This window comes from Squalius cephalus (genome assembly GCF_949319135.1).
Source record: "Squalius cephalus genome assembly, chromosome: 20".
NCBI lineage: Eukaryota > Metazoa > Chordata > Actinopteri > Cypriniformes > Leuciscidae > Squalius > Squalius cephalus.
In genome coordinates, this window is record NC_137141.1 from 17,410,580 (window position 1) to 17,433,752 (window position 23,173).

The following is a 23,173-nucleotide window of genomic DNA, read 5'->3' on the forward strand; positions in this document are numbered from 1 at the left end:
AAAATTCTGTCATCAAGTTTCTTCTGCTGAACATAAAAGAAGATATTTTGAAGTGTAAGCCCGTTTATCGGTCCAAATGGTGGTCTCCAATAATACGGGTGAAGGTTTTTGCGCATTAGCCTACTGTCTTTCCTTTTACACAACACAACAAGATTAAATCAAATACATTTTCTCATATGTATTACCTCATTATTTCATCTGACTCCATAAATGAAAAAGGGTTTAATGATATCTGAGCATCATTAAAAGTGAGCGAACGTTTGATTATTATTATTTTTTTAACTCTTTATGTATATTTTACCCGTTCCAGATTAGGAAACTATGTCGCTCAGAGGTCCTCACGCCTTCTGTTTAACGCAGGTCTCACGTACACAAGCTCAACAGTTTTGATCACTAGCCCCCATGGAATTGCATACACTTGAATTTAACTGAAACATTTATTCAGTAGAGGTATGGCCACTATTATAGATATAAGCTGACCAACATTACTTATCTTATAATAGCTTTGGATTGGCCATGCTGTGGTTTCCCAAGTAGCCTACAATTGATGAATTGATGCCAAATATTAGTCTTAATATTAAAAGTTGCGTAAACCGCGGATCGGGCAGATGACTTGACGAAAAATAATATTTTAATTAAATTCGGGCGGGTGGCGGTTGAACCAATCAAATGAAAAAAGTTTGCCACTAAGCAAACCTGCAAGCTATGAGCCGAGCTGTCAGTAGCCTACTATTGGAGGAGGCCTAAACATCTCGTAGATGAGACTGCCTGGGTTATTTTGTTTCGATATTAGCTATATTTTGAAACAGCCAGTCATTGGAGCCTACCACTGATGGAATAGGCATTTAAAAGAGAGGCAGATTATGGAGTGATATGACTCAGAAATTACATCGGGCAATGTTCAGATGTCATTCAGCGAGATGTTCAGAAGAACGCAAGAGCTAAACTTCTACAAGCTCAATAACATCCACATCAAAAAAAAAAGAAAAAAAAAAAAAAAAAGAAGAAGGTAAGAAAAAAAGTCGGAAAACTTTGCCCATTAATTAGATGTGCAAGGCAAGCAGGCAAGTTTTCGGGTTGTTATGGACAATTAAAAATGTGAATATTCACGTTTCACTAGCGGTGGACTTTCAGCGAGTTTATTTAAACATTTATTTTTTAAAGAGCCGTTTGTGAGTCAAAAGAGCCGGCTCTTTTCAGTGAGCTGAGTCAAACGAGCCGGCTCACGAAAAAGAGCCAAAATGCCCATCGCTAGTTATTAGGTGGCCAGTGTTTCACTTTCTCTCCAATAATATTTTGTTTTAATATCGCGGCGACGTATGTGTGATTGTGTGCTTACTGGGAACATAAAGACACCTGAACTCGGTCGAGACCAAAAGCCATATTTGGCAGCAGTGGCCGAGACAAGTCCGAGCCCGAATGCCAGCGAGTCCGAGACAAGTCCGAGACCATAGAAAAACGGTCTCGAGTCTCCAAGACCAGACTCGAGTACTACAGCCCTACTCTCAGCATCACGGGTTAATTTGAGCTACAACTCGCCACAAGCCTTCTTCTGCATCTCCCTAAATACTTAGACCAAGGCAGAAACCTCTTTTCAAATGTAAACATGGGTTCACAGTGGGAATTTGCATTAATCACCATCCCAGACTTACTGGGGACAGAGGTTGATTTACATGGAAACATTTGCTAACAATGGGAGTTTGCATTGAGTTTACACCTTTGAGAGCAGGAGGCCATTTGCCTGGAAGACACACCCTCCTCTGTGTGCGACTTATCTATAAAAACTCTTAAATACCTTATTACCTTTTGGTTTACTTCTTTGGGAATGAGACCTTTGTACCAGTCGAACTGAGACATTTCAAATGATACCAAACGTGTAATACTGTATGATAATTATTCACATTAAACCATATAGATTCTTGGGTGAATTTTGGTGATCTCAGCATGAGAGAGAAGGAATGGGGGAAGAGGGAAAGAGATGTAGATTAGGATGATTCTGAGGTGAGAATGATGCACAAGAGTGAGTTCAAATGTCAATTTCCTTTGTTCTCTCAGAGAGTTGCCCTCTCTTCCAGTTTTTCCAGTCTTACAGAAGAATGTCAGTAACCAAACAGTTGATGTACCCTTATTAACTTCCATAGTATTTTTTTCCTACTATGGAAGTCAATGGGGCTCATTAACTGTCTGGTTACCGACATTCTTCAAAATATCTTCCTTTGTGTTCAGCAGAAGAAAGAAATTCCTACAGGTTTGAAACAACTTGAGGGTGAGTAAATGTTGACAGAATTTTCATTTTGAAGTCAACTATTTCTTTAAAAAAGCACAAAGTACTGATTATAAAACACACAGTAACACCTAAATGGTAAATCTTTGCTTTACATAAACAAAATCATTACAAAAAGTTGAAAAAGTTTTCACAATCTCAAAACCTCATTCATTAAGCATTTCACTTATGTAATAATAATAAACAAAAAATGTAATCATGATTTTTTTTGTATTTCTTTTTTCTATATAGTCCATGTAAATCTGCACACTGAATGTCTGAAAATAGCACAAGAATTTCATCTTTGTGTGTGTGAGTGCGCCAGAGCAGCGTCATGTGAGCTTACAGGCTGATCTCATAAACTGATGTACGACTGTGGCCAGCAGGCCTGAAATCAGTGTTGTCCTTCAGCCTTGTAGTATCAGACACTCTCCTGTTAGCTATCAACAGATTTATACAATATTCATTTTAATCCAGAACATAGCTTGTATCAGTGCCTGGAGAAAATATTAAATAAAAAAAGATAAGTACTGAACAAAATTTCAGAGATCATAGTCAAGTAGTACAACTTTACTAATATATATATATATATATATATATATATATATATATATATATATATATATATATATATATATATATACACACACACAAAATTCTCACCCAAAAAAAAAAAAAAAAATATATATATATATATATACACACACAATCTTCACTAAAATGAATACACAGTCTTCACTAAAAATGGAACCTTTTCATCAATAAGGCATGAACCTATTGATAAGCCTTATTACATACTGATATATCTCTCTCAGATTAATTCCTCACATCAGTCAGTGTACGAGCTCAGTTTTACTGCTGTACGATTGGTCTAGAAATTCACTGCTAATCCGAAATGATCTAACCCGATATCAAGAATGAACCAGAAACCTGTTGCTGTGAATTAATCTAACAAGACAGAAAAGCATAAAAAGAGAAGTACCGAAAGAAAATGCATACTTGCCTCGATGGAGTCTCCAGTAAATTGAGGGATCAAGTAAGTGTTTGTGACATTGGCTGTGCTTCTCCTCTTCCAAGATCACATGAGTACTGTCATCACATGGCTTCTTTTCCTATTACATGCCGCCAATAGCAATTGGTGCATCTTCTTTCATAGACAGTGTTAGGTCTTTATGGCTTAAAAAAAAACCCAACAAGTTTCCACAAACATGTTGTGTATTTACTAAGAGCAACGATGCATTTTTAAAATGTTACATTTATTTTGAGAAACAATCTGAGGATAAAAACGCATTTTAAACAGGGCTGTATTTTTGAAACATTCAACAGTTATTACAAATTTGACAGTAACTCTATCATTAAACTTTGACCTGTACACAGCCAATTTGGAACAAAACACGAACACAGTCACAAACAACACCGCACAGAAGCTCAATTTTAACTTTGATCTTACAAGGCCTTACAAAACTTACAGCCTTTTTTGCAATGTAAAACATAAAAACATATCAAAAAGTTTGTTTCATTACTCTAATACAAATGACAGCTAAATTACAAATCAGGCAATTATTCGTAATTCTGCAAAACACCAGGGTAGGAAATGAATGGTAAGTGTAAAATTTGTGTCATTTCCAAAGATTATTTCATTTTTTCCAATTAATTTAGACAAAAAGTGTGAAGAATGTTATTTAATTCAATTGTGTATTTTTTTAGGATACATAAAATTGTATTGTAAATCTCAATTAAAATTGTAAAATTGAGCTATGAAATTACCCTCAGCAAGAAAAAGAGAAGACCCTTTATTTCATAAATGTTTAAAATGTGACTTCCATCGCAGATGGTAATTAAAAACAACACATCAGATGTGAGATGTGATGGAAATGACATTGTGTTTTAATCAAACATTATGTTTTAGAAACATGAAAATGCATGTACTGTAAGTCCACGGTTGGACATTGTTAGTGGGTAAATTAAATAATCTGTGTGTTTTAAAATATTTTATTTTCTCCACAGGGCCAACAGAGCCCATAGTTGAAGAATAGTGATGATAAAGTGATGATAGTGATGATAAAGCAAACAGTTTGGTTGTAAATGGAATTACATCCCAACACACTACTGTCAAAATCTGAATGTTGATTAAACAGAGTTAAAAACATTCTTTAGGTTTCATAAATGATTTCACAGCTAGCCCAGTATAATCAGTGCACAATCTCAAAGTTCAAACATAAGGCATTCCAAACATATACAAACATATTCAATGTGCACTGAAAACGTACATAATAGCTATTGAAATACTTGTAGCAAAACAAATGTAAACAACCACGCTTTATACAAGAGCAGCTTACGGAAGTGCTGTTTATGAATAGCCAAAAATCTCAACAGGAGAGAAAAACCTACAAAGTGTTCAACTGTGGCTCACATGTTGCAGAAGAACACTTACACTTACCAAGACAGCAAAGATACTGAACCTCTGTGTGGGACGCTTTCACAGAAATCAGCAAATTTCACTTACAAAAAGAAATATCTTATTATTATTTACTGTAAATACTTTGATATACATTGCCTTATTAAAAAAAATAATCACATTTTAGTTTCTATTCATTGACAAGAATGAGATATCTAATATTCAACCCTAAAATATTCAAACAATTAACTGAGAGTATCGGATACGATCAACTGAGTTTCAAGATACACAGTTTCCATTTTAAATGTACTTTTCTATACGTTGCTGCTTAACTCCTGAAAGTTGGCACTGCCATTTGAAAGGCATAAAGTATAAAAGTCACAGGAAGTACTTATGGCAATTGCACATGCTCAGGTGTGAAGCTCTTTGTACACTAAACCACAGTGCCTTAATGTTACAATTTAGTGACCAGGGATCCTAAGAGACTGAACTACACATCCACATTGACACACATTAACGCTTCAGTATATAGTACAGATACTTGAGGAATCTCCCCTTGCAACTTACATTTTAGCATTAGCAATTTAGCCTCACCACTGAGCTGCTATGTTGAGTCTGTTGGTATGCTTCTGTGAAACCTCACAGCCTGTCTTTGTGGAAAGCTTGGCTTGCTTTTTTTCTGATCCCAGCGACATAACAGGATCATCTTAAAAGTGGTACGAAAAGTCTTGTTGCAAAGTGCATAGCACATAGGATTTACTGTACTGTTAACATAGCATAGCCAATAGCCTAACGCCCAGAGGTTCTCAGGTATGCAACCATTGCAGAAAGTGTTTACCAGCACCATGATGTTATAAGGCGTCCACGTAATAATGAAGGCGAAAAGGATGGCGCTTAGAGTTTGTGCCGCTTTCTTTTCTTTTATTAGCGACATTCGCTTCCGCTTGGTGATTTGAGTCCTTGCACGAACTGCGAAACGCTTTGCTAGAGCTGCCTCTTTGAAAGTTATGGGCGCTGAGGCAGATTTGATGGTGGTGTTCCCACCATCTGCGCTTGGATCTATTGAAGGCTGTATGGAGGACATTGACGGAACTTTACCCATACTTGCGACAAAACGCTTGTTGCCGTTGGTGACGGAGCACGAGATGCTGCCACCCCTGCCGTCCTTCTCTTCAGGCGACTGTAACGGATCTTCCTCCGTGTCCAAATCCTCACAAGAAGTAACCTGGGAGCTTACAGCTGCCCTCATGCCAGGCAGATTGAGAACAATGGAGAAGATTGCCCGTGTGGTGGATGGCGCGCTCTCGTCCTCGTCAGATGAGCCCGAGTGGTCGGCTGAAAGTCCAGTGTCGTTGTTGTTCCAGCTGTCACTGCTGCTCTGATCCGCCTCCCGGTGCGGGCCACCTTTATCCCTGCCACCCGACTTCCACCCCCAGCAGTGGAATCGGCTGCTCAGACCATGAAAGGAGCTTTGTTTGTGGCCAGGTTGGCCCAGTTCGAAGCTGCTGCAGCTTCTAGAGCTCCCCCCAGTAGCGCGGAGGTGGAAACGCGGTCGTTCAACACCCACAAACCGTGCGCTCGAGCCTTGTAATCCTGCAAGTTCCCGAGAACGGTTCTCCGTCTCTTTGTATATTCGCCAATACAGAACACTCATTATTGTCACCGGCAGGTAGAAGGCCGCCATTGCGGTGCAAAATGTTATAATGGGCTCGGAGAGAAACTGAATGTAGCATTTATCCGGTGGAACGGTCCTTTCTCCAACAAAATACTGCCAAAACAAAATGGCAGGTGCCCAAAGTATGAGCGACACAAACCATGCCAGGCCGATCATCACTCCTGCCCGCCTGGTGGTACGTTTGGCACGGTACGTCAAAGGCCTCGTAATGGAGAAATAGCGGTCAAAGCTAATGACCAGCAAATTCATGACAGATGCATTGCTGGCTACATAGTCTATGGCTAGCCAGAGGTCGCATGCCCAGTTTCCCATTGCCCACTGGCCCATGATGATGTAGGCAGTGTACAAGTTCATAGAGATGACCCCAATGATGAGATCTGCAACGGCTAAACTCAGTAGGAAGTAATTGTTAACTGTTTTAAGCTGCCGGTTGACTTTAAATGACACCATGACCAAGATGTTGCCGATAATAGTAATAAGGGACAGCAGTCCTGTAAAGATAACGATGAGAATGACCTGCCAGAGTGAGTGGCCGCCCAGAGGATCATAGGATTGACCTTCAACCTCAACATTACTTCCATTGAGCTTGAAAACAGCACTGAGGTTGATGAGGCTTGTGTTCTGGAGCAGTGGCCACAGAGTGGATTCCGGGTAGATTCCCACTCCCAGGTCGTCGGATGCCGAGTACAGGCCCAACTCTGTGTTGTTGGAGTCCATCGTGCAGCCTGGGCATATTCTGAGCAAGAAGAGAAAATATTCAGTTTATATTTATTCATCTCACACTTAAGTCAAATCTTTGCAGTGAAACTGCTCTCTATACAAAGTAGGAGTACTTCCTACTGCTGCTTTATATCTACACTAGAGGGCGATGTTGATCTATTAAATCAACAGATCTATCCTTCCATAAAACTTGGAAAGAAATCCATTTTCAAATACAGCATAAGATATATTCTGTGAATCTTACTATGTGGATGTTGGAAGCAGCAGCTCATTTTGGGGAAAAGAAATGAAATATTAATCCATATGTTCTTTCAGTGAAAAAAACAAACAAAAAAACATTCATTCAAACAACTAATTTCATTAAGCCTCAAATTTGTGAATCTTGAAGAAATCCTTTATTTTTATGGGAATACCTCTGATAAAAAATGTAATATATTGTACCATACAAAATTAAGGAACTGTTTTTAAAAAAGACTCAAATAAAGTGTTACCGTTTAAAGTTAAAATTAAAATCTTGGTTCTATGGAATTTCAATTCCACTGTACAAAAATGAAAATTGCCTTTGTCCTATGTGGAGTGGATTAAATCCGTTTTTTTTTTTTTTCGTTTTTTTTTCATAGTTTACCCAGAACTGTCAAAACTTGTGAAACACAAACAAGCTCAGGTACCTCATGGAGAAAAAAAGCTGCTAGGTGATTTTTTATTTCAAAAGTGAATCATTGTAATAATGACCATTTTAATACTATTAATGATAATGTTACTGTAAATAATATTGTGTACAAGTCAAAAGGGATGCATTTTTTGATGTTTTCACATCAATGAAATGGTACCAGAGACTGATGGGACTGTGGAGTTACACACACAAAAAAAAAGGTTTGGAAACACTGGTCTAGGTCATCATTCAAAGAGATAATGGACATATAACACCAAGGTTATTGTAAAAATTCAACAAAATTACTGCGCTATTTTCACAGAAATGTTAACCGCCGTCAATCTACACTAATTACATTCCATTAAATCAGAATACAATGTGTGCTAAAATGAGTTCATTTGCTAAAGCACAACATCTGCATGTACTGATAACTAGCAGAAATTTTTCAAAATAGCTATTATGTTCCAGTGAAAAGCAGAACCTTCTGTGAAACACAGTCTCTGAGCTAGCAGGCACACGAACCGCAGGAGAAAATGTTAACATTGAGAAAGATGGACGAGGTGGAAGTTGTTGCAGAGCTTTCCCAAAATGCCTCATGTCAGGGTTCTCATCTGTCAGTTTCGTCTGTCTTGTTTCAATGTTTCCTTGTTTGTTTTGTGCTTGAGCACATGGCTCTCTCTGTCTGTGTTGGCCACGTGTTCCTATCGTCCAGCCTCCTTGTTTAATGTTACCATGCCCCCTTGTTTAAGCCCTTGTTAAGTCTTCATGTTCTAAGTGTGCTCACCTGTTCCTCGTGTTCTCTGATTACTATTTATTGTGTTCTCTTTTCCTCATGTTTTGCCAGTTCGTTGTAATTGAGTGTGTTGTGCTACCTGTGTTACTCATTGCTTCATTTGCTTTCTTGCCCACTGTTCCAAGTAGTGGATTTTTTCGTATGTTGTTCCTGCCTAAGTTTCCTGTTGTGTGGGTCAAGTCAATGTCAAATTCAAGTCAAGTTGGTCTTTATGCTTCATGTCTTGCCTTCTGTTGAATTGTTAACCTCCTCTCCCACCATCTCTTGTCCCGCCTGCTGTGTGTCTCAATAAACTGTTTTAAAACTCATTCTGCACTTGAGTCCTCTCTCACTGTTCCTTGACAGCCTCATACAAACGCACAGTTAATCTCATTGATAGAGGCAGAGAATAGAATGTAACTGGTCGTCTCATCTATTCAGATGAAAATGATACGTAGTTCTTTCACACAAATACACACATCTTCTTTCTGAAAAAAAAAAGACCTTACGAAGTGACGATCTATCTTCAGGAATAAGTCAAAAAGGCTGCTGACCGCTGCTCTGAAAGGAAGGATGACAATCATAAAGCATCATTCAGCAGAACAGGCCTACGTTACTAAATATAGTCATCATAAACTTTAAAAGGAAAGAGGTGATTTTGAACCGAGAACATCTGTCTCTCTCTCTCAGAAACTCTTTTTTCATCTTGATCCGGCAGTGGGACGCAAGGGGAAAGACAAAGATGAGAGTGAAAAGTAGGCGAGATGCAAGCTGGAACAACAGCCTGATCACATAATCACACGGTAATCACATTGTCGCTGAGATACCATATATGGACTTGAATATTTAAAACAGAGAAATGAACAAATGGATATGACCACTGTTACACACACACACACACACACACACACACACACACACACACACACAGACCAAAGACTCTGAGGTAATTAGCTATTGGATTCAATCGCAGTTCTACTACAGCGAAAGTGAAGGGATAATTACTTTCCATTAGGCAGAGCAAGAATATATATATAGATACTGTGTTCAAAACTGAGGGAATAAAGCTGTCACATAATCTGGTTTGTTAAAAATCAATGTTGTCTGAAAAAATTCACTCAGTAGAAAACATTTTGCTTAAATAATCTCTATAAAATACATCAGTTTTTAATACATGAAAATAATCAATGAGAGATATCTCTGTGTTTAAAACGGGCATTGTGAGAGGAAATAACTGTTTTTAACTAATCAGAAAACAGATTCAGTTCTGACTTTTGAAACATTTCTTCTTATCATCCATGTTGAAAACAGTTGTGCTGCTTAACATTTTTGTGGAAACCATGATAGATTTTTTTCAGGATTATTTGATGAATAAAGAGAACATAATAATAGAAATCTTTTTTCTAACATTATAACTGTCACTTCTAGTCAATTTGATCCATCCTTGCTTACTGACCTGAAAAATTTTTGAAACTCATAAATGAACACACAAGGTTTAGAGGAGATGTGTAGAGCGTTGAGAATGATGATTTGATTCATGTCTAAAAGAAATATCAGACTCGATACAAGTCCTGCAAAACACAGGCTTTGCACGTAAAGACTCAAACACACAGCATCCAATGCAATAAATAAAACCTCAAAGAGAGTTAGATGTTAAATACAGGCTACTTGCCCATTCATCTGAGTGAGATATCAATGGCAGAGAGGGAATCAAATAACAAAGATGGAGTCAGAGAAAAATCTAATTGGCATTGGGCTCTGATTCGGGCTCCTGCTCTCCTGCGTTCAGCTCTGTGCTTTTATCCTATTAGATTTGTGCTATGACCTGAAACACACAAGCTCAGATGGAGGATTGCAAACATATTTTGTACAAAACTAGTGACACGCATAGTCGTAATTCCATTAAGTCATGGAATTTGGGAATTGTCTTCATTTCGGTTGATCCGCAAACAGCAGCTGATGAACGGGCTGTTGTCATGGTGACCATGGTGGATGTGGAGGGAAGCGTGAGGGGCACACAATGGCAAATGCAGTTAGAACCAACTGTATACACATAAACATACACCTATAGTTAATGTCAACTGTGAAATTCTTGGAAAAATGAAACTGTAACATAATTCAAATGTAAATGTCAGAGGGCAGGATAAGAGAAATAGATTTAAAAAAAATTTAGCCCTCCTTTTTTTCCCCGCACACACAGAGCATACGTACAAAAGCACAACAGCATGCACTCTCACACACACACACACACACACACACACACACACACACACACACACACACACACACACACACACACCCTTTGATGACAGACCTGAGAATCAAATGAACATCTGGAGTTTACATGCATGGCTTCAAACACATACTGTACATCAAACATAGTTTTTGTGTGTAAAACCACTCCTCTCCGCATTTAAAGAATTATTTGCAAGTCTGATGATGCCATAAAGACACAAGCAATGCTTAATATTCAGAAGTGAAATAAGTCTGTAAAGATAACGGACAGAAAACCGCAACGGCTGCTTTTGTTTTCACATCTTCTGTGGGAAAACACACTTATCAGTAAAACAGAATGGCATGTCTGGTGCTGTTCCCCCCTGGTGAGGTAGTTAAGTGTGAGGAGAATGTGTGTAGCAAGAGGTGTGTGTGTCGTGTATTTCGGTTTAAGGCATGTGCTGTGAATGAGGATTTCTGAAGAATGATGATTAAATGTCAACACATTCTTTTCCAGAGTTTGAGGGAGATCCGTGATTTCCTCACACGACCTTTAGCCGACAGAAATGTCAGCGGCGAACGCATGCAGAACTTTGATCAATATGCCTGATTGGAATTGGAATGAATCACTGGCATTGGTATAATTATAGAAGCGAAGCCATAATTATCTCTTAATATCTCAATAAGAAACTCAATGGAGATCAGTGAAGCATTAGAGACTGCTGTCTTACAGATTATTTGCTGATCTCTTATGATTAAAAGTGTTGGTGTGGGATTCGTCCCTGAGCCACTTCCTTTTCCTCATTTCACTGCTGCTATCTGACATTCTACCCATATTCCTTTTCATTCAAGTTGAAGGTGATGTGTGTAATTTCAGCAAATGCTTTATATGTATTATTTAAAACTATTTACATTAATACAATAAACAATAATATCAGCTATTATTAAGAATTATTTTAGATTCTGCACTATTTCTGGATGATTAATCAAATAATTAAATTTGTGACACTGTTGAGACAGTTAAATGTTCTTTCTTCCACTGAAGCTCAAGATGCTCTTTGGATAATTTCAAATCATGCTGAAGAACATGATCATCATGCAAACTTTTGTAGTTCATGCAGCTCAAGTGTTTCTGTCATTAAAGCAAGAGAGAGAAAAGAAACCAAAAAATAAGACATTCAAAAATTCCTGTAGATTTTTATATTCAACTTTTAATTCTTACACTGATAATTTAATTTATAAAAAATATTGTTTAATAATAGTTCAGTGTCAATGTAGCTAATTTTAGTGAATGTATTTACTATAACTGTGCTGATACTCTGGTTCTCTGTCATGTCCATCTGGTTTTTGGTTTTCCGTTTCCCTCAATCACACTGCCCTTATTCGCTTTTCTAGTGTTTATTACCTGTTCCTGTCATTTCTAGCAGTGTTTACTACCTATTTTTGGTCAAACGTTCTGGTTGGTTGGTTATCAGGAAGCTGAAATTCTCTGCTCGTCTGTTCTCAATATAAACACCTCATTCCTGCCTCCGAGCCAGATCACCTGAGAGATGCTTGTATACATCGCTAGTGGTAAACAGTTTTTCTGTGAAGCCAAAGCAATTTGGTGACCTTATTACGGTCCAGATGAAAATGCCGGTCAGAATAAAATCTGTTACATCAGCACTCGATATTAGACATGGGGTCTTCTGTAGGGTTAGATTATTTCATCAGCTTGATGGGCTAATTTACACCCTTCACCTCTGCATGTACAACAACCTGACAACACGAATTTGAGCGGATGATAAGGTGAGATACTGTACGTGCTACACACCAAGGCTGCAACCAAATAAAAAGTGATCATATAAGACTGGTAGAACAGAAAAGACTTTCCTTTGTCCAGTCATCGACAGTGCATCTGTATCGACCCACCTCTGAAACCGCGGGTAAGTAATACCTTAATCTCAGGCAGGCCAAAGAATCCATCATAGACTCTGACAAGATCCACATCCCCGGGGCAGAAGCACATCTCTCTCTCTCTCTCTCTCAATCTCTCTCTCTCTCTCTCTCTCAATCTCTCTCTCTCTCTCTCTCTCTCTCTCTCTCTCTCTCTCTCTGATTTAATTCGTCTGCTTCGAAAAGCTGGAACTGATCTACTACAAAAGGATCCACATTAGGGAATGCACATTTTTTGGAAAATTATCATACCATCAAGTGTTTTAATCCCAGACAAAGATTGGATCTCATTCACTTAGCATATGTACGCACAAATTTGTGCGTGAAATCTGTGTACGAACGTTGTCACGGACAAATCAAGATTCACCAAAAACCAGCAAAAAACTCAAATTTATTCTAGGAAATCTATTTAGGAACAACTGAAACTATACGCACACAAAAAGCGCTTTCTCTGTGCAGAAATATAATTGTGGTAAATTATATTTCATCTTAACATGAATATAATATAATATATCGAATTATATAATAAAATGACTAAATAATATAATTTAATTTCATCTTAAATACAAAGTTCTGTCATGAAACTCTAGATGTCACAGGCTGATAGGTCCTTAACTAAATCTGCTTGCAATCATATCATTCCTCTATAAAGCACAGCTGACTGGTTCCTGCTGTATCAGTAGCCAATGAGCTTTCTGCTCAACCTTCCAATACTTGGGTATCATTTGCCTTAGCAGTGCAAAACACTTTCAGACACCCTTCACCTTCCCCAGCTCCACCTGTATAGATATGCTACAGGGTAATTCCAGCCCGTTCTCATCCCAAGGCGTCATATACTGACGCTTTTGACATTTCGTCTACATCGAGCGCACATGGCACCCTTTAGCGTCAATATGAGACGCAGATAGATATGGGCCAGAAGGAGCCTCCTAGCGGTCTAACCCTAACCCTACCCCAGACCTAAACCTACCCATAACCGAACAAAGCTCTGTGCGTGTCATATTGACGCTAAAGGGTGCCATGTGCGTTGGATGTAGACGAAATGTCAAAAGCGTCAGTATATGACGCCCTAGGATGAGAATGCGTTGGTAATTCATGTATGCTATATTGTAAAGCAGCAGCATGTCTTACTTGCTCACATCAATGTGTTGTGTATGTATTGGCAGTAGCAAGTCCCATACTTACAGAGCAGAGTCTGCAAAGCGTCACGAGAGACAGCAATAAATTACCTCATGTCTCAAAGCAGATAACATTACAATAATAATGAATGTAAACAACTTACAGAGCTCTGACTTGTACCACCTGACTGCTGCAGTTTAATTTCGGCATTGATAGTGTTGCCATAGAAATGCATAAATCAGAGTCTGAGGTCATCACGGGTTGCCATCTCACAATTACGGTTACAACATGACGTGAACGCAGCATAATATCGTTGTTTTGGTTTAGATCAATTTGTGTGTGCAACGCAATACATATGTTTGTTAATTATAATCTGAGATATGTTGGAAAAAAAGAACTACTCTGATAAAAGATAGTAGCATCATTACTGACTGCCAGACACTAGATATCATGCTAAAAGAAAAACCACATGCTCGAATCCATAAAAAAAGATAATCTGCTAGATATTTAGATGCAGTAAATAGCAGGCTCAACAGGTCTTAGTAACCTCTCTTTCTTCTCCTTGAAGGGCAGACCACATGCAGTTCAACAGCCTTTTATTGAAGCACCAGGGCTGTGCTTCTGAGTATTACCCAGCCTCCAGGAGCACCCGAAGGAATGCTTACACTGGCAGAGATAAAGATAAACACGGTCACTGCAGCACAGGGTTACAAACCTAATAACTTACATCTACTTACATCTACTTTAGTAACTGTGCTGGCACATAGCTACTTTAATGAATCTAAAAGGAATTGCTGTAATACACTAGCTTATAGCCTGTTGTGCATATACTTTGTTGGTCATAAAACGCCAGTGCATAACCGGTGCACTGAGTTATTAAAAAGTACAGTATGCAACTGAGAACATGAATAGACATGTATGTTTAAGTGCATGCTCGATTGCAAATAGCATGTGTGTGCATACTTATGTTGCTGAAAAAACATACCTGCATGTACAGTATAGCTTGGTGTGAGAAGGCTAGATTTACTAAAATCTCTTCAGTGTGTGGTTGCAAAGCAGACCATTTCATAGGCTCATGGGATTTCTGTGATTCCTCAGAAGAGAGTTTAAGTAGGGGTAAAATAAAGCCCATCATGCAACTGAATCCATTGCCTGCAGTGGCACAAAAATAAGAGAATTTCCACCTAGTTACAATTAGCACTTGAAAATGAAACGTTGAAAAAGAAGCAATTCCAATTTTTTTAAAATAATTGTCTTGTTTGCACTGAAAGAATGACCATCATTTAAAATGTTCACAAAGCATTACATCAACACATTCAGCACCTTGTTAAACCGGAATGAATAGCTAGTGAATGCTAAAAACAGTACTGTGAATTTTTATTACAATTTAAAATAACTGTGTTCTATTTAATCCTGTCAATGTGATCTCAAAGCTGAATTTTCAGCATCATTACTCCAGTCTTCGGTGTCACATGATCCTTCAGAAATCATTATAATGTGATGATTTGGTGCACAAGAAACATTTCTTATTATCAAGGTTGACAAAACGTAATATTTTTGTGGAAACCATGAAATATACTGTATATATTTTGCAGGATTCTTTGATAATTACGGAGCTCCTAAAGCCCGGGACACACCAAGCTTCTTGGCCAAACGCTTGAACACACCAAAAGGACTAAAAGCGACTGTCAACCAGAATGTGTGTTCTGCACCTGGGTGTAAGTAAATATCTTTCTATATCAGCAGGTATCAGTCTATTTTCGTCATTCAAAAAGGAAAACCGAAACTACGACTGCAGATATACAAACCGTAAACAAAGCAGCACTTGCTTAACATTTTGAATATCAATCACGCTGATCACTTTCTTCATTCCAGTCGGCTCATGTTATTACGGTATGAAAATATTCTTGCATTTGAATGCTCAGTTAAGATGACATGAAATTTTAACAGCCTTTTGTCTGTACCGTCTTGACCGCTTTCGCTTTTATTCGTTACTCGTTCGCTAAGCTGAACAGTCAATCAGAGTTCTCTCTCTCACCGACCGTCCGACAATATGCAGTTCAACATGCTGAATCGGCCCAAAAAACCCAGACGGTGTCCGACTACAGCCAATGGTGGGGAACACACCAAAAAAACTAGGCTTGGTGAAAAAAACTAAAAAACTCAACTTGGTGAGTCCCAGCCTTAAAAGGACATGGTGGTGGAAAAAAATGTGAGATGGTTTTGGGTTCCCCCACAAATGTTTGCATTCTGCCGCAAAACTTTGCGTTCTCTCGCAAAATGTTAGCGTTTCCCAACAAAATTTGCGTTCACTCGCAAAGAACACAAAAGTTTTGAGAGCGAACGCAAATTTTCTCAGGGGAACGCAAACTTTTTGCAAAGGGAATGCAAAACCATCTCATATTAGGGGCTCGGTAGATGAATAGAAAGAACAGTCTTTATTCGAAATAGAAACTGTCATATTTGATCAATTGAATGCGTCCTTGCTGAACAAAAGTATTCATATATATATATATGGATACACAGTTTAAATACACTCACCTAAAGGATTATTAGGAACACCATACTAATACTGTGTTTGACCCCCTTTCGCCTTCAGAACTGCCTTAATTCTATGTGGCATTGATTCAACAAGGTGCTTAAAGCATTCTTTAGAAATGTTGGCCCATATTGATAGGATAGCATCTTGCAGTTGATGGAGATTTGTGGGATGCACATCCATGGCACGAAGCTCCCGTTCCACCACATCCCAAAGATGCTCTATTGGGTTGAGATCTGGTGACTGTGGGGGCCATTTTAGTACAGTGAACTCATTGTCATGTTCAAGAAACCAATTTGAAATGATTCGAGCTTTGTGACATGGTGCATTATCCTGCTGGAAGTAGCCATCAGAGGATGGGTACATGGTGGTCATAAAGGGATGGACATGGTCAGAAACAATGCTCAGGTAGGCCGTGGCATTTAAACGATGCCCAATTGGCACTAAGGGGCCTAAAGTGTGCCAAGAAAACATCCCCCACACCATTACACCACCACCACCAGCCTGCACAGTGGTAACAAGGCATGATGGATCCATGTTTTAATTCAGTTTATGCCAAATTCTGACTCTACCATCTGAATGTCTCAACAGAAATCAAGACTCATCAGACCAGGCAACATTTTTCCAGTCTTCAACTGTCCAATTTTGGTGAGCTTGTGCAAATTGTAGCCTCTTTTTCCTATTTGTAGTGGAGATGAGTGGTACCCGGTGGGGTCTTCTGCTGTTGTAGCCCATCCGCCTCACGTTGTGCGTGTTGTGGCTTCACAAATGCTTTGCTGCATACCTCGGTTGTAACGAGTGGTTATTTCAGTCAAAGTTGCTCTTCTATCAGCTTGAATCAGTCGGCCCATTCTCCTCTGACCTCTAGCATCAACAAGGCATTTTCGCCCACAGGACTGCCGCATACTGGATGTTTTTCCCTTTTCACACCATTCTTTGTAAACCCTAGAAATGGTTGTGCGTGAAAATCCCAGTAACTGAGCAGATTGTGAAATACTCAGACCGGCCCGTCTGGCACCAACAACCATGCCACGCTCAAAATTGCTTAAATCACCTTTCTTTCCCATTCTGACATTCAGTTTGGAGTTCAGGAGATTGTCTTGACCAGGACCACACCCTTAAATGCATTGAAGCAACTGCCATGTGATTGGTTGATTAGATAATTGCATTAATGAGAAATTGAACAGGTGTTCCTAATAATCCTTTAGGTGAGTGTATATATATATATATGAATACACACATACACATACTGTGCATAAAACAAACACACATTTTTTTATTCTGATAAGGAAAAGTCTTCTAAAAATATGTATTTTAATCCATTACGAGATATGTTCTTTATAACATTTAAATACAACTGCCGTCATAACAGTCATCATTTTCTTAAACACATTCTGGCCATGCCATTCTGTAAACTTCCTCCACCATGTGTGCCTATGAATTCTCTTCATATCCGTATGTTGCACAGTGATAATCAGGCCTTACATGGCATCCTGAGGCAGGACTCTTGCACAAACCTGTCTGAGAAAAGAAGCACACTCAGTCTCCAGTGTAAACACAACAGCGGGAGAGGAATGCTCAAGCTGGGAGTAAGAGAGGTCTTACTGTAGCTTAGGGACGCCCATTGATGCAGCTTAAATCAACAGCATGTTAGAACGGAAATGATCATACACATGTGTATTGGTCATGAATGCATTGTTCTGATGGATGGGATGACTGTGGTCCTGTTTACACCTGGTATTAACATCCACCTCGGGCAATCAAAAGTGGTCAGCCGAAACACATTGCTGTTTACACCTGGTAATAACATGCATCTCAAACGCATCTCATGTGACCACTTGTAATCAAATTTTGAGGGAGAAGTATCCTTCTGATCTGATAAAGCACGAAAAGATTAAAAAAGTGAAAAATAAAATCAGTTCAAATGATTCTCACAAATAATATGTTTTGTGTTAAAGATATTTAAAATATGTGCTTTGCCAAATTACCCCAATTGGATGTTATTTTTCCCTTTAAAATATTATACAACAGGAATATAAAAAATATAATATGTAATATGATACAGTATGCGGATTTGCTTGGTTGAAGCTTATTGTATTATGTAGAGTAGAGTATTATGAGAGAGAGATCGACTAAGCGAGTGCATTACCTGCATCTGATATTCTTCAGGTCAATCTTATATCCAGAATAAAAAATCAGTTAGAATGTCTTTGAGGAAAGTGATGTCTTTGTCTTAGAATCCTTTTAACAGTTAAGGGGTTTTCTGATTACAGCGCTAGTCAATGTATTTGTCGGTTGCATCTTATAAGCTCTTTAAAGTAAAAAATAATGTCCTTTTTTCAGTCCCTTTCAATATAAAAGTCTGTGCTACTGACTCACTCAGAAGTCTTTGCCGCCATCTAATGGCGTAATAATGTAGCTTACAAAGATTGGCTGTTTGATTTACCCAAAACGAATTATATTTCATGTTTAACCACTACTGTACATAAGAGCCAGCAGCAAATTCCAGAAGGACTGGCCGAAATAAAGATGTTCTCAATGGTTACACGAGTATGACCACAGCATGCTGATATACAGCCATATCGCACGGCTACGAGTGTGATTTTGCGTTTATACAACAGTTCGACAGCACAAGTGAGTAAATAAATAATAAACAACAATGGAGTGTCTTTAAAAATCCTCTTTCGTGAAGAATGACTTCCTTCTGTCACGAATTCAAATCTCAAGTTGACAGTTTAACAGTTAAGCCTAACCCTCTCCGTTAGTAATTCTAAAACGCCACTTTAGAACTAGTAATGAAGGAAAGTTGAGTCGCTCAATTGAATCTTATTGTATTATGTAGAGCATTGTGGTATTATGAGAGAGAAATCGACTAAACGAGTGTATTACCTGCATTTTTGCCTTTGTCCCTTTAAAAGATTTCCCATGACAGCTCTAACTTCCTTGTTCTGAGCATAGACATAATCAATACATGGACGCCCTATTGGCCGCTCGATCGTACGTCAACGGCGCCGCTATATTGCGGAGGGCAACTTTCCCATAACTCTCATAACGGGAATTGAGAAAAATGCCTGCTTCGTGTGCTGCTTGGGGCTGTACAAATCGCCGCACAATTGAAAACAGGTCTCGGGGAATTACCTTTCACAAGCGACTGAACATTTCTTCCTGGTTGTATTTGGTCATTATATAATTAACGTTAGTTGGCCATCAGTCAGTCAGACTAAAATAGCTAGCGATAAATAAATGATTGTGTGACAGTGACAGGATGTCCATTTTTAGACATACTCCCGATGCGTATAGTAAGCCATTCTCAGGGTATTTTTATTTTTATTAACAAATAATGCATTATAACGTAGGACAATAGCATTTAATAGTGCATTGAATGTTGCCACAGGCTTGTATTTGTTATATATATATTTATATATATATATAGGAATCTAAAAGGCCCTCAGCCAAACAATTGAATGTAGTCAAGTGCTATCCTACTGCAATTCAATCATTGAACATGAATGGCCTATGTGCCTATGTGCTTTTATCTGATGAATGAAGTAAACACATACAGCATTCTACTTGAGAGCTAGGGCAAAAGAAAACAACTCACATTTGATTCCTTGCGAGGATGTATTATTCCCTGTGAGTTCAGTGCAATTATTTTCCACAGAAGCAAACTCATCTCCTCTGGATATGTCTCTGTATATTTCATTGACTCCTGGGTTGAAGCAAAATGAATGTTCCCTTTTCCCTTTCATTTGACCATAACCCTACAGCCAAAATTGCATTAAATATTCCTTTTATATTTTCACCTTCAAAGGGCAATGCCTTGTAATTGCTTGGCGGCGCTGTATGCCAATAAATAACTAATAAAAAAAAAAAGAGGGAAAAAACAACCTCTGATTTCTGGTCATACTGTACCAGATCCTGGGAGAAATTCATTCTGTATTCATTACAATGACACCATGAGGACACGCTAGGAATTTAGTCTGCTCGAAAAACATAACATCTGGGAAAACAGTCAAGTTTTCTTTTCCTGCAGCGTACAAAATGTATCTGCAAGCGATGTGGACACAGAGCGTACAGTGTATTGGCAAACAAGATGCCTTAGGTGCCATGAATATTTAAGAGCTCTTTTAATTTAGAAACAGCAAAGTAAATAGTTGCACTTTATTCAGATGAGGGTCTTATCAGGGACAGATCCGTAATCACCAACACCTGGCCGTCTGAAACTGTATGTTTACTTTCTCACAGATTCTCGTATGCATGTTTTGTCAGAAGTGAAAGGAGAAGGAATAAAAAGGTACTATGTTCACATTATTGATAATTAATATTGACCTGCAAAACTGCATGCCAGTGGAACATGTTTTCTTGAAAGCGTGGAAGGCAAGAATGCTGGTGATAGATTAGTTGTGCTGTTGTATTAATGGTAGGCACTTAGTGGCTTGGTGGGGTGTCACAAGCGAGGCCAGCATACTATACATTACTTAGACATGAAAACGAACAAAGAAAAGTGATTTCTTTTTCTTGAAACAAAAACTGATGTTATTTACTCAATTACTGAATGTTCTTGCTCATTCTGTGAATGATTAATCATGTTATTCCAAATAAAAAAATAGTCTGTGTAATCTTTAATCAAACAAATAACTTCAATAAGATAACAAACATAATAATCTTCCTTGCTTTTACTTAGACTGCGTGGGTTATTGGACAATGCTAACAAATAGCCAACTAGACCTTTTAAAGTCCCCCTGTAGTCAATTATTGTATCCCTTAAAACTCATGTTTGATCACCAAAATTACATTTTTAAAAGTTTTTTCCTTGAAAAAAAACAAAAAAAAAACAGACATATAAACAACATTAAAAGCTTGATTTTTAGATAGTACTTACTATTTTAGCAAACTTACATTCAAACTAGTGCTATTCTGTTAATTAACATCTACTTTTTACCATTCAATAAATTTCAATAAAGTTCTGTTTCACTCGTAAATGTCAACTTACCGAGGTCAAAAGGTTTGTTAATGACAATTCATGTTGACTTTAAATGATTATTAATAAAATTAAGTTGTCCAATTTGTGAAAGAAACCTGATGTTATATGCTAATTACAGTATGTGTTGTCATCATATTTCACAATACAACAGCTTAAATGTGGCTTATAATGTGTCAAAGTGTACACATTCTTAAAGTGAATTTATAGAGAGGCTGTCACGTCGCTCTACTTTTGTCGGCTAGCAGGCATTTGTTACATGTCAGTTTGTTTTTGGTCCATTCTTCATTCTGTGTTCATTGTGTTCAGTTTCCCGCTACTCCTTGTTTCCATCATCACCATCGTCATTAGTTCATTTGGTTCAGCTGTGTGTCGTTAATTAGGGCCTGAGCACCGATGATGAGAGGACCCTATTGTTTTTGCTCCGTTTCTTCTTCTTCTTCTTTTTCTCCAAAGTGAATCGCTTTTTTGAGGGCCTAAACATGCTCGAAAACTTATGAAACTTTGCACACGCTTCATAAGTGGTGAAAATTTACGTGTGATATGGGTTTCAGAATTGGGTGGGGCAAAATGGCTCAAATGCCCCCCCTACATTATTGCCCCGGCTCTACGTTTCACGTACAGGTTTGATTCAATTCGGTACATACATGTAATGACCCAATACCTACAAAAAAGTCTCTTGGAGCGTAGCCCTAAACACAACAGGAAGTCAGCTATTTTGAACTTCCTCTCAGATTTTGTGCAGTTTTTGCCATTTCCTGATGTTGTACTTTAACGAACTCCTCCTACAGTTTTGATCTGATCCTCTTCAAATTTGGTGAGTGTAATCTTAACTGTACGTACACACCACCGACTTGAGCTTCCAAAGTTACCGGAAGTCATTCATTTTCAATGGAAGCTGGCTTCTCTCAGCTGCAAGGAGCGTCAAATTGCGTTTTGGGCGTTTTGAGCAACCAGAGCGTCAATCAGAAAGTTGAAAGTAGCTCAACTTTATGGTAATGAGCTATGACGCGGTTCAGCGGCAAGAAGAGGCAAAACGCCAGCAATCAATCGGAATATAGACGTCCTTCGCGCTGGCTGATTCCGGAGAAACATACGATGTAAACTTTCGTTTCTACCAAAACATTAGTTCCGAGAAAATGGAGAAGAAGCTGATCATCGCCGTTGCTGGGTTTCCTATCATTTATGATATGACGTTGTTTGCATATAGGGACCAGTTACAAAAGAACGAGGCATGGGATAAAATAGCTGGGATAGTTGGTGTCTCCGGTGAGTTGGTGAAGTGCGTGCTGATGATTTATAATATTTTTAACTAGTACTGATAGATACTCAAATTTGTCTCTGTCTTGCCAGTATGGCTGCACGATGTATCATTTAAGCATCGATATTGCGATGAATGAATCCACGATCACATCGCAGGATGTGCGATGTCAAGAATAGGTAGACTATCGTAGTTGATCCATGATTCATTAACCGTACGGGCCAGCTGCTCCCCGGCCCTTGACGCATGTGATTCGCGGATTAATTGCACAGTTTAACCATCATAGAGTGAAAGTTTATCATTTGCATGTGTTTTTAAGTCCTGTCAGTTTAACAGGGTGCGCTTGACAGGGCATATATAAGAACGAGCAGAGAGAGAGCCCCGGCCGCGCGCACACGCGCGCGCTCACCTTCACAGTTTAATAATAATAATAGCTAATTATTCTTTTTTTCCCGACCAAATGTGACCAAAACGGTTATAAAAATGCTGTCATTATAAAAGGTTTCTAGTGTCAATATATTGCTTGTTTTTTCTGTTTACATTTCATGGTGTGACACTTCTCTTCTCTCATGATCGAACATATAATGCTGCTACGTCAGAGCGGCCAAAGCGTCAACGAGCTTCCCCGTACTTTTTGACAAGCG

At 38.5% G+C, this 23,173-nt stretch overlaps 2 protein-coding genes across 7 annotated transcripts in view; both read right to left on the reverse strand.

The window, feature by feature from the left end:
- The window catches only part of fmn2a (formin 2a), a 40,498-nt gene extending 37,818 nt beyond the window's left edge, over positions 1-2,680 (reverse strand). Inside the window, exon 1 of the mRNA XM_079852638.1 lies at positions 2,610-2,680. The gene's annotated coding sequence lies outside the window, so the exon portion shown is untranslated. The remainder of the gene's footprint in view (positions 1-2,609) is intronic.
- A 2,221-nt stretch (positions 2,681-4,901) lies between these two features.
- chrm3a (cholinergic receptor, muscarinic 3a) overlaps positions 4,902-23,173 on the reverse strand; it is a 112,281-nt gene continuing 94,009 nt past the window's right edge. For all 6 annotated transcript variants that reach the window (XM_079854391.1, XM_079854388.1, XM_079854387.1 and 3 more), the window contains one exon: positions 4,902-7,072. In XM_079854391.1, coding sequence (XP_079710517.1) covers positions 5,266-7,053 — 1,788 coding nt within the window. In that variant the 5' untranslated portion in view covers positions 7,054-7,072 and the 3' untranslated portion in view covers positions 4,902-5,265. The remainder of the gene's footprint in view (positions 7,073-23,173) is intronic.